General features: G+C 42.6%; 1 protein-coding gene across 1 annotated transcript in view; it reads right to left on the reverse strand.

Annotated features, from left to right (window-relative positions):
- Window positions 1–8,867: 8,867 nt before the first annotated feature.
- SP1 (Sp1 transcription factor) overlaps window positions 8,868–13,728 on the reverse strand; it is a 37,694-nt gene continuing 32,833 nt past the window's right edge. Inside the window, exons 5-6 of the mRNA XM_055394382.2 lie at window positions 12,338–12,537; window positions 8,868–11,501 (exon numbers count right to left, since the gene is read on the reverse strand). Of these exons, the coding sequence (XP_055250357.1) occupies window positions 11,188–11,501; window positions 12,338–12,537 (514 nt within the window). The 3' untranslated portion in view covers window positions 8,868–11,187. The remainder of the gene's footprint in view (window positions 11,502–12,337; window positions 12,538–13,728) is intronic.

Consider the following 13,728-nt stretch of genomic DNA (forward strand, 5'->3'; position numbering starts at 1 on the left):
GAAAAGAGTGATGCCAAACCTCTGCCCTTTGCTGACCCTAGGAAAAAGTGCTGGCTGCTGTCAGCTCTTCCCAGGCTGGAAACCCAAGTGAGGTTAAGTGCTCAGAGCCATTCACCTGTTCCCAAAAGCCCTTCTAGCTCTTATTTTCTGGGCTCAGATCTGCAGTTCCCTGGGCACAGAGAGGCTTCAGAGCCTAGACTTCGAGTTGACCTCATTTTCTAAACTCAAGGGTCAGGAAAGCAGCTGTGTAAAATTTAGAGTTTTTTAAAAATCACATTGAAAATAGGTAGATTTGATGTTATCAAATTTTTTAAAAAATCACATTGATCACCATTATACAAAAGGTAACAAACTTTATTGAGTGCCTATGTGCTAGGGCACAACTAGGGCTATGAATTTTACAATCATCACATCTAATTCTCCCATTGAGTTATTATCTTCACTTTATAGGTAAGAAAGCTGAATTTAGGTAACTTGACCAAGGTCATTCAGTCAGGAAACAGCAGTTAGGATTGGACCTAGTTAAGTCTGATTCTAAAGCCCAGGTCCTGGTTGTTTGGTTTTTTTTTGCATTTATGGCCATGATGCCTGTAAGAAAATACAAAATTCAGCAGTAAAAAATATTTTAACACAGTATTTGAATATGGACTGAGAAAATGTGTACCAATACCTGTCAGCCGACCACTATAAAAAGATAGTACAGTTCAAACTATCACCACCAGAGGTCAGCAAACATAGGAGAAACTCAGGACACAGTGGGGTCAGAAAGGGCCTCCTGGAATGACTCATATCCACAGTACATCTCCAGTATCTATGAAGTTGCAGGAACTGCAAACTGTGAAGGGAGGGCACAGAGCGTGTAGGGGAATGTCAGCGTGGAGATGGAAGAAGAGAGGTGTACAGCTTGTGCCACAATCGAGACAGGCGTCCAGCTCCATCCGATTACTGCCCAGAATAAGAAACTGTAGAACTTGCTCTCTTGAGAATTAGAGCCAGAGGGGACTGGTTCCCTATTTTCCTAGCCTTCTGTTCCACTGGTGGCTACCTGGAAACCCTTTCTAGGGATGATCTGGCTTAGATGCAGGATGATTCTGGAGTCTGTCTTCTGAGGAGCTTGCATGAGGGTGTCAAAGCCCCAGTAGTGTGAAGCAGCAGCTAGAGGCATGACCAGGGCTTTGAGACTGATGTATAGCCACCCATCCCTCCTTGGGCTCCTCTAGGAGTCCAGGCAGGTGGAATGTTGCACTCAGTGACAACTATCCTCCTTTGCCAGATCTAAGCCTGGGACTGAGAAATATCAATAACCTCAGATACGCAGATGACACCACCCTTATGGCAGAAAGTGAAGAGGAACTAAAGAGCCTCTTGATGAAAGTGAAAGAGGAGAGTGAAAAAGTTGGCTTAAAGCTCAACATTCAGAAAACTAAGATCACGGCATCCGGTCCCATCACTTCATGGGAAATAGATGGGGAAACAGTGGAAATAGTAGCTGACTTTTTTGGGGCTCCAAAATCACTGCAGATGGTGATTGCAGCCATGAAAACATGCTTACTCCTTGGAAGGAAAGTTAGGACCAACCTAGATAGCATATAAAAAAGCAGAGACATTACTTTGCCAACAAAGGTCCGTCTAGTCAAGGCTATGGTTTTTCCAGTGGTCATGTATGGATGTGAGAGTTGGACTGTGAAGAAAGCTGAGCGTCGAAATTTTCAACTGTGGTGTTGGAGAAGACTCTTGAGAGTCCCTTGGACTGCAAGGAGATCCAACCAGTCCATTCTAAAGGGGATCAGTCCTGGGTGCTCACTGGAAGGACTGATGCTAAAGCTGAAACTCCAATACTTTGGCCACCTGATGCGAAGGGCTGACTCATTAGAAAAGACCCTGGTGCTGGGAAAGATTGAAGGCAGGAGGAGAAGGGGACGACAGAGGATGAGATGGTTGGATGGCATCACCAACTCAACGGAGGTGAGTTTGGGTAGGCTCAAGGAGTTGGTGATGGACAGGGAGGCCTGGTGTGCCGCAGTTCATGGGGTCACAGAGTCAGACACAACTGAGTGAACTGAACTGCAGTCTGGGACTGAGGGGGGAATTGAAGGTAAAAGAGCTTCTTGCATCAGGAGTATCAGAGGAGAGCAGGGTAAGGAGCAGGCAGGAAGGCAGTCTCCTCACCCACAGCCTTGGATAACTACTCTCAAGACAAAAAAATTCTCTCAATATAGAAACATTCCAGTCAGGTTCAAGGGAACTCTACATACTCTGGGCAGATTCAGAATTGAGATGATGAGGAAAGGGGTAAGGATCTGAGAGCTGGGTGATCAGGAAGGTCCTGAGAAAGGACTTCAGCAAAGGAAAGCAGGCTTCCTGGATTCCACATACACAAAGCTCTTCATTAGGATCCCCTGATTAAAGTCTGTAGTGGCCCAATAATTTACTTTTGACTCCAATGATGACAAAGCTAAAGTGAGTTTATTCATTCAGCTCAAAAAATATTAGATCCTAGTCTTAAAAAAGGTATTTCATTAAATGCTGAACCTACAAATTACATGTGATTCTTGCCCTCCAGGAACTCAGTCTAGAAAAGCAGGAGAAAATATCAATAAGCAACCAGAAAATTGTATCTAGCTAGACGGTATGAACAAGGAGCTACACAAGCAGAAAGATCAAATTAGCTAAAACTGTGTTCAGGGCAGAGAAGACATGGGAAAAAAGGTGTCCAAAGGTTTCGCAGAGAAAGGAATATGTAAATTGTCTCAAGGTAATCACACTGAAAACAAATAAAAGGAGGGTGATTACTGTAGCCAAGAAACAGCAAGAACAAAGGCAGCAAGAATACAGGTATAAACATGGCCTGTGTTGAGGCCAGGCCGTGGGGGAGGGGCAGAGACTGAGCAGGAGAAAGGGGTATGAGACATGAAGCTGAAAATCACAACTGGAGATAAACTGGGACGAGACTGGAAAGGTTAGACTTTTCTAAAAGCAAAGGATTTTAGGCACGGGTCTGGTGGCAACGTGGAAGATGGACAACTGAGGTTCAGGAAGACCAGAAACAGGGAGATCAGTTACAAGACCTAAGCAGTAGCCAGGGTGAGTGCGAGGACAGTGGAAATAAAGAGGGAGAGAACTCCCTGGTGGTCCAGTGGTTAGAACTCCAAGCTTTCACATCTGTGGGCCTGGGTTCAATCCCTCGTTGGGAAACTAAGATCCTCCAAGCCATACCCCAGAGGCCAAAAAACAAACCCAGAAGAAAGAAAAAAATGGAGATACACTCTATTAGTAATATTGACAGGATTAGTAATCAAATTAATGTTGACAGATGAAAGAATTAAAAGATGATTCTGAAATTTCAAGTGTACATGATCAAGAGTAGTAATAATGTCAAGTGAGGTGAAGAACACAAAGGATTATTTTTCTTTCTTATATGTTGAGTGAGTTATCTGTGGGACATTCAGATGAAAATGTCCACTAAGCAGGCTACCAGGTTGAGAAAAAAGTGAGGGATTTTAATTTAGGTGTCACCAACATGTATGTAATAGCTAAAGAGGGAATGCAACTTGTTCAGGGGTGGAAGAGTAAGGAAAGGACCCAGGATGGGGAATGCCAGTATTCCAGGGACAGAGGAAGAAGTGGCTATGAAGGAGACTAAAACATATAAAGGTTGAAGGAAAACCGGCAGTGCCTCAGTTGCGCACTTCACGGGAAGAAAGCACTAAGACACACACCGCTGGAAAGAGGCTGAAGAGGCTAAGGACTGAAAGGCTACTGGAGCAGGCAACCAGGGTGCTGGCACTGATAAGCGACTTGGGAAACGATGGCCAGACAGGTGGAGAGAGAAAAATTAAACTACGCTAACTCTGGAAATGGAAAGAATTAGGTTCGCAGCTTGAAGCAGCAGCAGGGCCTTTTCAAAATGGGAGAGGTGGGCAGAAAGGCATTTTAACATGGCTGAAAAGTGAAAGTGTTAGTTTTTCAGTCGTGTCCAACTCTTTGGGACCCCATGGACCATAGCCCATCAGGCTCCTCTGTCCAGGGAATTTTCTGGACAAGAAAACTGGAGTGGGTGGCCATTCCCTTCTCCAGGGGATCTTCCCAAACCAGGGACTGAACCGGGGTCTCCCGCATTGCAGACTCCTTACCTTCTGAGCCACCATTATAGCCTGACAAAAGGTCTCTCCAGGAGAGACTTAAGATAAAAGGAGAAAATACTATTGAAACAAGGAACAAAAAGTCAAAGAAAATGAGGCTGAAACCACTAGTGGCAGTGTTGGCCTTGCAAAGAGGGTAAATTGGTATCGGTGAACACATAGATGTTAGAAGAGAGGGAAGTTTGAGGAAATATGATGGGAAACTTGAGGGAAGTTTGAACAAGTTTGACGCTTCTGTTTTCTCTGTGAAATAAGAAGCAAACTATCTGCTGAAAAATGGGGTCAAGGCTGGGAAACTTGCAGTTCTACATTACTATGCCAGACAATAATAAGTATTTGATAGCATGGCCTGTCTTACTTCATTGTTTATCCTCAACCTAGCACATAGTAAGGGTTCAATAAATGTTTGCTGACTGAATAGATAACAGAACTACTTAAAGGCCCACGCAAGACTCCAAAGCCAAAAAACATACAGCCTCTCCTCATAAAAACCCTTCCAATAAAGCCAAACAGTAAAATGTTATATTTCAAATAGCTGCATAAGAAAAGCGAATGGCTGAGTGATTTGACAAAGTGGCAAAAATAATCAAGAATGCTGGTAGTTACAGTATAAACCATCAACCAGGGATTCTTAGATAGGCACAAAGGCAAATAAAGCACAGGCTGACGGGATATGGGAAAGGCTGTCAGCTAACTTCAATTTGTTTCAAGGGGCCATAATCCAGATTCAGTCATTTTAGACACAGGTTGGTTATTAACTGAATGTAAAATATGTTGGCGCTAGATCTTGGCTTCTAACTACCATTCTCCAAGAAAAAAAACAAAGGCTCCTTGGAGAAATGGCCAAACAAGGGTTGGGATAGGGAAAATACAGTATGAGCCTAAAGCATCTTATGTATCAAAAAGTGCTCAAGAAAAAAAAAAGAGGATGTAGACATATCAAAGGGACACAGAAGTCAAAAGCACTTCTAATGTTCAAAGCTGGGACAATGAGAACAAAAATATTGTATAATTGGATTATGACCACCCACTTATAATAAAGTAAGTATACATGAGTACTTGCTAGTTTAATAAAGAGACAGTTTCCTCACAGAAGCTTAATGCCCACCAACCCCATTAAGGGTGGGCTAGACTCACTTCCAAAGAATAGGGAAAGAGAAAGTGAAGAAACCAGGCAAACACTACCTTAACCAGGTGATAAAGGTGTTATCATCCATAATGTCACATGGCTATCACAGACCCCTTGATAGGATGTGATGAGGACATTTCACCTATGTAGTACTTTTTTCTCCCCCCAAAACCTGTAAGCTCAGTCTGATAATGAGGGAAAAAAATCAGACAAATTCAGATTGGGGGATATTCTGCAGAACATGGCCAGTACTCTCAAAGACTGTCAAAGTCACCAACAAGAAAAGACTAAGAAACTGTCACAGATGAGACTCGGGAGACATACCAACTAAATGCAATGTGGTATCCTGCAACAGATCCTGGAACAGAAAAAGGACATCAACGGATAAAGCCCACAAAGCCTAGGATTTAGCTAATGTAATGTACCAATGTCAGTTTCTTAATTTTGACAATATACCCTGATAATGTTAACAATGGAGAAAATTGGGAAAGAGGAATATAGAAATCCTCTGCACTATCTTTGTAACTTTCCTTTGAATTTAAAAATATTTCAAAATAGAAGCTAATTTAGAAAAAAAAAGTTTGAACTGTCCCTGTTCCTCCAGATCTGCTGCATTTCTATGTAGTCCTGGTACACAGATCTGGTCATGAATTGTTTACCTGGGAGTTAAGTGTAGGACAACTGCACTGATTAACATGTATTAACAGTGTGGCTAGAAAACTTAATTTTGGGTTTAGTGTATGAAGTTATAACCATTCTCCCCAATCCCAACCCTCTCAACACACCAGAGACATGGCTTTTTATTAAAAAAAACTTTTTTTTTTAATTGGTTTACAAAGGAGCTACAGACTACATTGAACTAATCTTTGTACAAAAAGGCAAAAAAAAAAAAAAAGCCCCAAAACATCCAGAGACAAAAGGCAGGGGAGAGACAAGAAAGTAAGATACAAAAGAGCAGGAAGAAACTTAAGACAAGAGATTAGCATCATACATACACAAGATCAAGGGGAAAAAAAGAGCAAGAAAGATGAGAGAGCATTTAAAAGTATTTCCCCACAGCCCAGGTGATAATCGGATTGAAACCAACAACAAACACAGCATGAGATTATTAAGAAGTTTAAAAAGGCAACAGTGGTATGGAGACTGGTTATTGCCAGTGTTGAGAGAGAGAAATAAACTTGTTTTAGGCACCAGAGACCGGAGCACGGCCCCTTCCTCCCAGAGGAGGACAGACTCTGGAAGAGGAAGCAGGCCCTAGGGCAGCTGCCATTGGTGTGTGTAGGAGTCTCCTCAGACCAATCTCAGCATATTTTCCCCAACTTTCCCCCAAATCTTTGCACCTCAGATTCCAAGTGAGAGCTATGGGATGCCACTGGGAAAAAGGGGTGATCAGAAATATGAAGACTTGCCCTTGTGCACAGCGTTCCAAGAGCAGCTGCTAGGAAAGTGGGGGGCTGGGTAGAGAATCCCATTCCTCTGTGAAGGCACAGTGTAATTCCTGAAGGTGAGAAAGAGAAAACACACACCTCAGGAGAGGTATCAACAAGGTCCTCACCACCAACGGCAGCCTCACTTTAGCCCTATTTATGTTGTTGTTTTGGATATTAAAGGGAACTGAGGGACAGATCATGCCTCTTCTTACTCAGCAGGGACAAGGCAGGCTGGGGTTGCGATAATGAGGAAGGGAGAAAATGGGACAAAATACTCATTTCCCTCAAATGAACACTGTGGAGGCAATCTTTCTGGGTTTGGGGAAATCAAACTGGAGACGACCTAGGAGGTGAATGAAACCAGGGACTCCTATTTTTTCCCCCTTTCCCAGACTCCGATCTAAGGCAAGTGAGCTAAACTGGCAAGAGGGAGTAGGAATTTAAGCTTAAGGCTGCTTAATGTCCTCCTGGGAGCTGGTGTTCAGGGAAGACAGACAAAGAAAAGAAACAGGTCAACCTCAAAGCTGGTCTCCTCATCCTCCTAGATGAGGTCTGTACCCCAGGAGTAGAGCCAAGAGAGGCACCACAGAGCACAAAGGCTCCTAAACAAAAGTAATAATCTACCCATAGTTTATCAGCAGTTTTCAAAAGCAATGTTTTCCGGGGTTGGAGAAGTGCCACATCCTCCTCCCTTTCCCCAAAGCTACTGCTGCCACCTTTCATCCTTACACAATAAGTTACTGGCTCTCTTCTAAGGGAGATGAAACTCTGAGATTTCACATTCCTCCTCCCAACTCCAAGAGGGTACTTGAATAGGGGGAAGGAGAGCTATGCAAAGGGCCCCTCACTTGAGGCAGCTAGACTATCCTCATTTTCCTTGGTACCTGGATCAGAACTCCTTTGATCTGATCCCAAGGTCCAAAAGGCATCAGGGTACTTACAACTGAATGAAAACTTTAGCACCAGAGCTCCCCCAAAGCATAACAGGGGCCTGATTAATACCCCCAGAAGAACCCCTCAAAAAGTGTACAAATTTATTGCGTCCTAGCAAAGATCTGCAGCTTCCAGTATTCACAATGTGAAGATATTAACAATACAAAATATATTCTGAAAGTCAAACATCTGCAGTTCATAGTGCTTTCTCAGATTTGTTAAAAAAAAATACAATGCTTAGTTTCCTATATAGGATATACAAAAGCAAAAATATATATATGTATATAGTAGAAATAAATCAATCAGCCATAGTAATTTACAGCCTTTGTCTCTAACCCTCCCCCAGTCATAATCTTTACCCAACACTTCAGTCTACACATTCTGGGATCAAGAGTTCTATTCTGAATTCTGAGAAATGTCTGTTAAACTGCATTCTATATGGCGCCCATAAACAGGGTGCCCGCTGGGAAGTCCCTGAAGGAAGATGATGTGGGTTGTTACTGCTCTGGGTAAAAAGTGAGACAGTCAAATGATAAGCAGATACATGTGAACGGGCAACCTGAAAGGACAAGGGAAAATTATCAGTTCTCTGGGCACCCCCTACCCCACAAGGTTTGGTCATTAGAAAGTTACATGAAAGAGCAACTTGTGAAAAAAAAAAATTAGAATCAATATGCCTGTCAGTTCCACTAATTTCTTCCGGCAAAAAGTTCAGGGAAAGGGATTTTCAGCAATAAGCTCCTGACTCAAGGAATGTGGGCTAACTTCCTGTGGAAAAGACTGAGTGACTTACTGCTGCTGGGAGACAAAAGCAGTAGCGGCTTTCGTTTTAGGGCCAAACGAGATACTGAATCTTGAGCTTGCTTGGTGAGAAGGAACTAGGACAAGTGGAAAGAACTGGATATAAATTTGCTTGTGCCAAGAGCTGGGGGTAAACCAGCATTCCATCCCAGAGAAAACATCATCAAATAACATCAGGAAATAAGTGTATAAGCTTCAGCATCATTAGCTAGATTATATCTAGTAATTTCATTCTGGGGAAGATTCCGTTCCTTGAAATGTTCTAGCAAAACACTGCACAATCCAGTGAGTTATCCTGCCCCTTTCCTCCAGAAGATGCCTATGTACATGATTACAGATATAAAATAACATATTCAGAGTTCTGCCTTTCAGTGGGAACAAAGGGTGTGATAAGTGGCTAGGCAGAGAACTTTTACTTCAGTATTAATGCAATTTGATAAGGGGACAGTTCCTTGCAATAGCTTCTGTGTCAAAAACACTATTAAGTCTGCAGAGAAAGGACCAAATGGAGTGAGATTTTGTTTAGAATATAACAGTTATTGTATTTCAGGTTAAACAACAACACAAACTTACCCAAACCCTAATTTGGATAGATTTTATATAAAATATATAGTAGAATCATGGCATCATCTATTTGTAGTCAAGGTAAATAGATTTATGAGAGGAATTAGGACTCTGCTATAGATCTGGATGTTGGTGTCACTTTCAAACACAAAAATAGTTTCTTCTTTTAAAAGTGCAGTAGAATATCCCCCATTCATAATTGTAACTAGTTTAGCAAAAGCAAAGCAATGACCTCAGGAACATACCCAGGTTTTAAGATAGATTTCTAGGTAATGGGCCTGAAAGGCATTTTGATCTGAATTTGATTTATTTTCCAACAATTTCAAATATAATTTCTCATCTGTGTGTAGATATATACAAGCACGAACACACATTCACACACGGTCATACACAAACACTTCACTTTCTATCAGATTAGGGTAATTTTTTATTGCAGGTCTCTTATAGTATTGGCTAACAGAAAACCTATCCCCAATCTAACAGATTACACACATACACACAGCCATTTCCACACTTCCTCACAGTGAAAAGCTCTCTGACGAGATACCAGAAAGTCGAGAGAGACAATGTTTTAATGGCTGGGCCTTGAGGACAACTCTGGTTGCATTTAAATCTCAGTGCCAAATGCACTAAGAGTTCCCTGCCGCTATAATTTTTGGATCAGTCTCTTCAGGAATCAGGCCATGGAGAAAAGCAGGATGGTTTTCCCTGGTCTCTCCTATAAACCACAGTGGTAAGACAAGATTTCTTTTTGTTCTGGGCTATCATTCCCATGATCATGTGTGCTTCCTTTCCCCTTAGGAATCACCCTAGGAAGAGTTGAGGGAAAAGATCAAAGAACCATTGCCTTGCCACTGATCCATGCTCTGGAGTTCTGCAGAATGGAAATCCAGAACAGAGTCACTGGCTGATACGCCTTATAACATAATGGGAAAGAAACTACTGGAGATGTTCAAAAGAGGAAGTGCATTTCCTTTTAGAATGTGAACTCAGAAGCCCACACATCAAAGCTTAGAGCTACCCTGGAAGACAGTTGCACAAAGGTCCAAATACTCCACTAACTCCTGAACTGAACTATTTGAGTCACTTCCACTTCTGAGCACATCATTTTCCTACTGAAAGCTCCTACCTATTATTTGACAATCTTTTCACAGTTTGGACAAACTGATCCCAGATTATAACTTTCAAAGGGTCTCTTGTATAACTCCATAGAAAGACTTCTGATTCCTGATGCTTAGAGCAGCTAATGAAGAGAGAGGTGCCTTTGACTCTCCAGCACCAAAAGGGTGCCTGCGTCAGTAGTATTTTGAACACTCTCTTCACAGCTACCTCAAGCATTCGCCTGAGCTTCAAGGCTTCTCCATTCTGCTGCTGGGACTAAGGACTTTATAAAAAAAAATGACAGAAGTGCCTCAATCAGGGACCACTACCAAAAACAAAACATGAAGTGATCAGGTGAGAGAAGGGGAGACAGAAAGGGCTGAGTCAGGGAAAGAGTGCAAGAAGCTGATCCCAAATTAAAAGACAAAATTAAGAAAGGAAAACATTATGTATGTATATATAAACTAAAAGCAGAGCATATAAATGCTTAATCTGGTGGGAAGCCAAGACAACATCTATAGAAAATCTTGATGTGTCACAACAAGGCTCAGCCATAAGGAAATAAGGCAATATAAAAAAAATGACCAAGGTATTTTGGTCACAGAATGGTCTCCTTCCTCCTCCCAGCCAACCCCTGCAAATGCATCTCTATATATCTTTTATATATATATATATAATATAGAATCTGTTTTTGTTAAAAAGTATTTCAATGATCATATATATTTATCAAGGCATGATGGCTTTAGGAAAGGGGGGGGATCCATCATGGGGGAGCTGAGAAGGGAAATGCAGGAAGGGGAGGCTGGGGTAAGAAGTGTTAAGAAACTGTTTGGGGTCAAACAAATGCTCATCAAAGGTGGCACCAACAGAATTTTCACTATGTTTCCCACTTCAAGAAGGTACTGATGATATAGGTGGGTGTCAGGACCCCATCTCTTCTTTTGTATCCCATCCCCAATTCTTCCCACCACCATGCATTTTTAATGCCTCATGGCTCACTCTCCCACACGTCTCTTGGACCCATGCTACCTTGCATCCCAGGGTTGATGGGTATGGCCCATATGTCTCTGGCCCCAGGTGCCTGATCTCAGAAGCCATTGCCACTGATATTAATGGATTGCAGATCTGCCACCTGCATGACATTGATGCCACTGTTGGCAAGACGGGCAATACCCTCTGGACAAATGGCCTCCATGGCTACCATGTTGGTGGTAATAAGGGCTGAAGGGGTGGCAGCACCACTGCCTTCTGAACCTGCCCCACTGTCCAGGGGCAAAGTGCCCACACTCAGGGCTACACCCGGGCCTCCCTTCTTATTCTGGTGGGTCTTGATATGCTTTGACAGGTGGTCACTCCTCATGAAGCGCTTGGGACACTCAGGGCAGGCAAATTTCTTCTCACCTAGGTAAAGGAAGAGTAAGAAGATGAGAAAATCACACCTTAGGAAGTTCAGTTCAGTTCAATCACTCAGTCGTGTCCGACTCTCTGCGACCCCATGAATCACAGCACGCCAGGCCTCCCTGTCCGTCACCAACTCCCGGAGTTCACCCAAACTCATGTCCATCGAGTTGGTGATGCCATCCAGCCATCTCATTCTGTGTCGTCCCCTTCTCCTCCCGCCTGCTGCTGCTGCTAAGTCACTTCAGTCGTGTCCGACTCTGTGTGACCCCATAGACGGAAGCCCACCAGGCTCCCCCGTCCCTGGGATTCTCCAGGCAAGAACACTGGAGTGGGTTGCCATTTCCTTCTCCAACGTGTGAAAGTGAAGTCGCTCAGTCGTGTCCGACCTTTAGCGACCCCACGGACTGCAGCCTACCAGGCTCCTCCATCCATGGGATTTTCTAGGCAAGAGTACTGGAGTGGCTTGCCATTGCCTTCTCCTCCCGCCTAGGGGTACCTTATTCAGTTCATTCTTTTCAAACTATATAAGGCTAATCTTAAAAGGTGATTAAAAACAAGAAAATCCTTGTGATTCTTGGGTGATTATCTTTAGTCTTTTTTGGGGAAAAAAAAGTAAAGATTAGAGAGTCCTCAGAAAGGAAGAAGTATAGCAGAAAAGTAAGACAGGACCTTCAGAACCCTTATTTCTTAAGGGTTTTCAGATTAACTCCAATGCCATTTATGACCCACACATCCAATTTCAAACACAAGTTGCTCAGAAATCTTAGTTATCTCCGAGGTGTATGTCTTTTCATTCTGGTCCATTACTACCTCTCCCTTCCCAAGTCCCCGCTCACCTGTGTGTGTGCGTTTGTGCCTCTGTAACTCATCTGAACGTGTGAAGCGTTTCCCACAGAATGACCAGGTACACATGAAAGGCCGCTCGCCTGTGTGCCAGCGCAAGTGTGCCCGCAGGTGTGAGGTCTTGCCATATACTTTGCCACAGCCTTGCATGTGACAAATGTGCTGTTTCTTCTTGCCAGGATCCCCAGAGCCCCTGGAAGTGAAAACACAATTATTCTTTGTTAATTTTAGAGACAAAAACTAGAGTCATAAAGTATCCACAGTAATTACTGGACCCACTCAAAACTAATCCAAGTTTTTTATTAAAAAACAAAAAAAAAGGAATCTGCCTGTCAACTTAGTTCGATACCTGTTCTGGGAAGGTCCCACATGCCACGGGGCAACTAAGTCCAGTGCGACAACTACTGAGCCTGTGCTCTAGAGCCCAGGAGTTGCAACTATTGAAGTCTGCGGGCCCTAGAGCCCATGCTCTGCAACAAGAGAAGCCACTGCAATGAGAAGCCGGTGCACCACAGCAAAGCGTAGCCCCCAATCACAATAAAAGAAAGCCCACGACAGAGCCACAAAGACCTAGTGTAGCTATAAATAAATTAATAAACATCAAAATGTGCACTTAGATATGTGCAGTTTACAAAAAGAAAAAAGACTTCTCAATACACACACACACACAAATGCCTTCATTTTATTTTTTTTAATTTGTTTATGGCATGCGGGATGGATCTTAGTCCCTGGATCAGGGACCAAACTTGTGCCCCCTGCAGTGGAAGTGCAGAGTCTTAATTACTGGACCACCAGGGAATTCCCCAAAGCCTTCACTTTTAGTATCAACAGCTAAATCTTTATAGTCAATTCTGATGTGTGATGTCATTTTCAAGGTGACTTGTGAAATCTATGAGGCATTTTCTGTATTTTTCTGGATGTTAAGTCTCAATACACGAATTTTCCATGGAAGCCACTGTGAATATGGTGATGTGATGATATTTTTGACTGGGAACTTATTTAGTGAACAAAGGGTCTCTCCATTAAGCACTTGGTGGAGAACTTTAAAACATAATATTTTACAACTACAAAGCTTTCCTTTCTCCAAAATAAAGGTCAAAAGCCAAAAGGTAAAGATTAAAAGCTGAAAAGATAGAGTAATATGACAGACATCAGTGGAAGAAGATGGGATGGAAAAAAGTTTAAAGAGAGGAAATAAGGACCGTAACTAATTCAATGTATGTTAAAAAAAAAAAAAAAATTCCCTATATGGAGCAAATCCTAAGCTCCTCTCAGGAAATCAATTCTGAAATGTTTTTGCCAAACCAATTTGTACCATGTGTGATCCATTAGTGGGCACTATGGAGATTTCCAAAAGAGATTTGCCTTGGGTTTTAACAGCACA

The sequence above is a fragment of the Moschus berezovskii genome, chromosome 6 (genome assembly GCF_049115385.1).
Source record: "Moschus berezovskii isolate FMDL1 chromosome 6, NW_MosBer_1.0, whole genome shotgun sequence".
Classification (NCBI taxonomy): Eukaryota; Metazoa; Chordata; class Mammalia; order Artiodactyla; family Moschidae; genus Moschus; species Moschus berezovskii.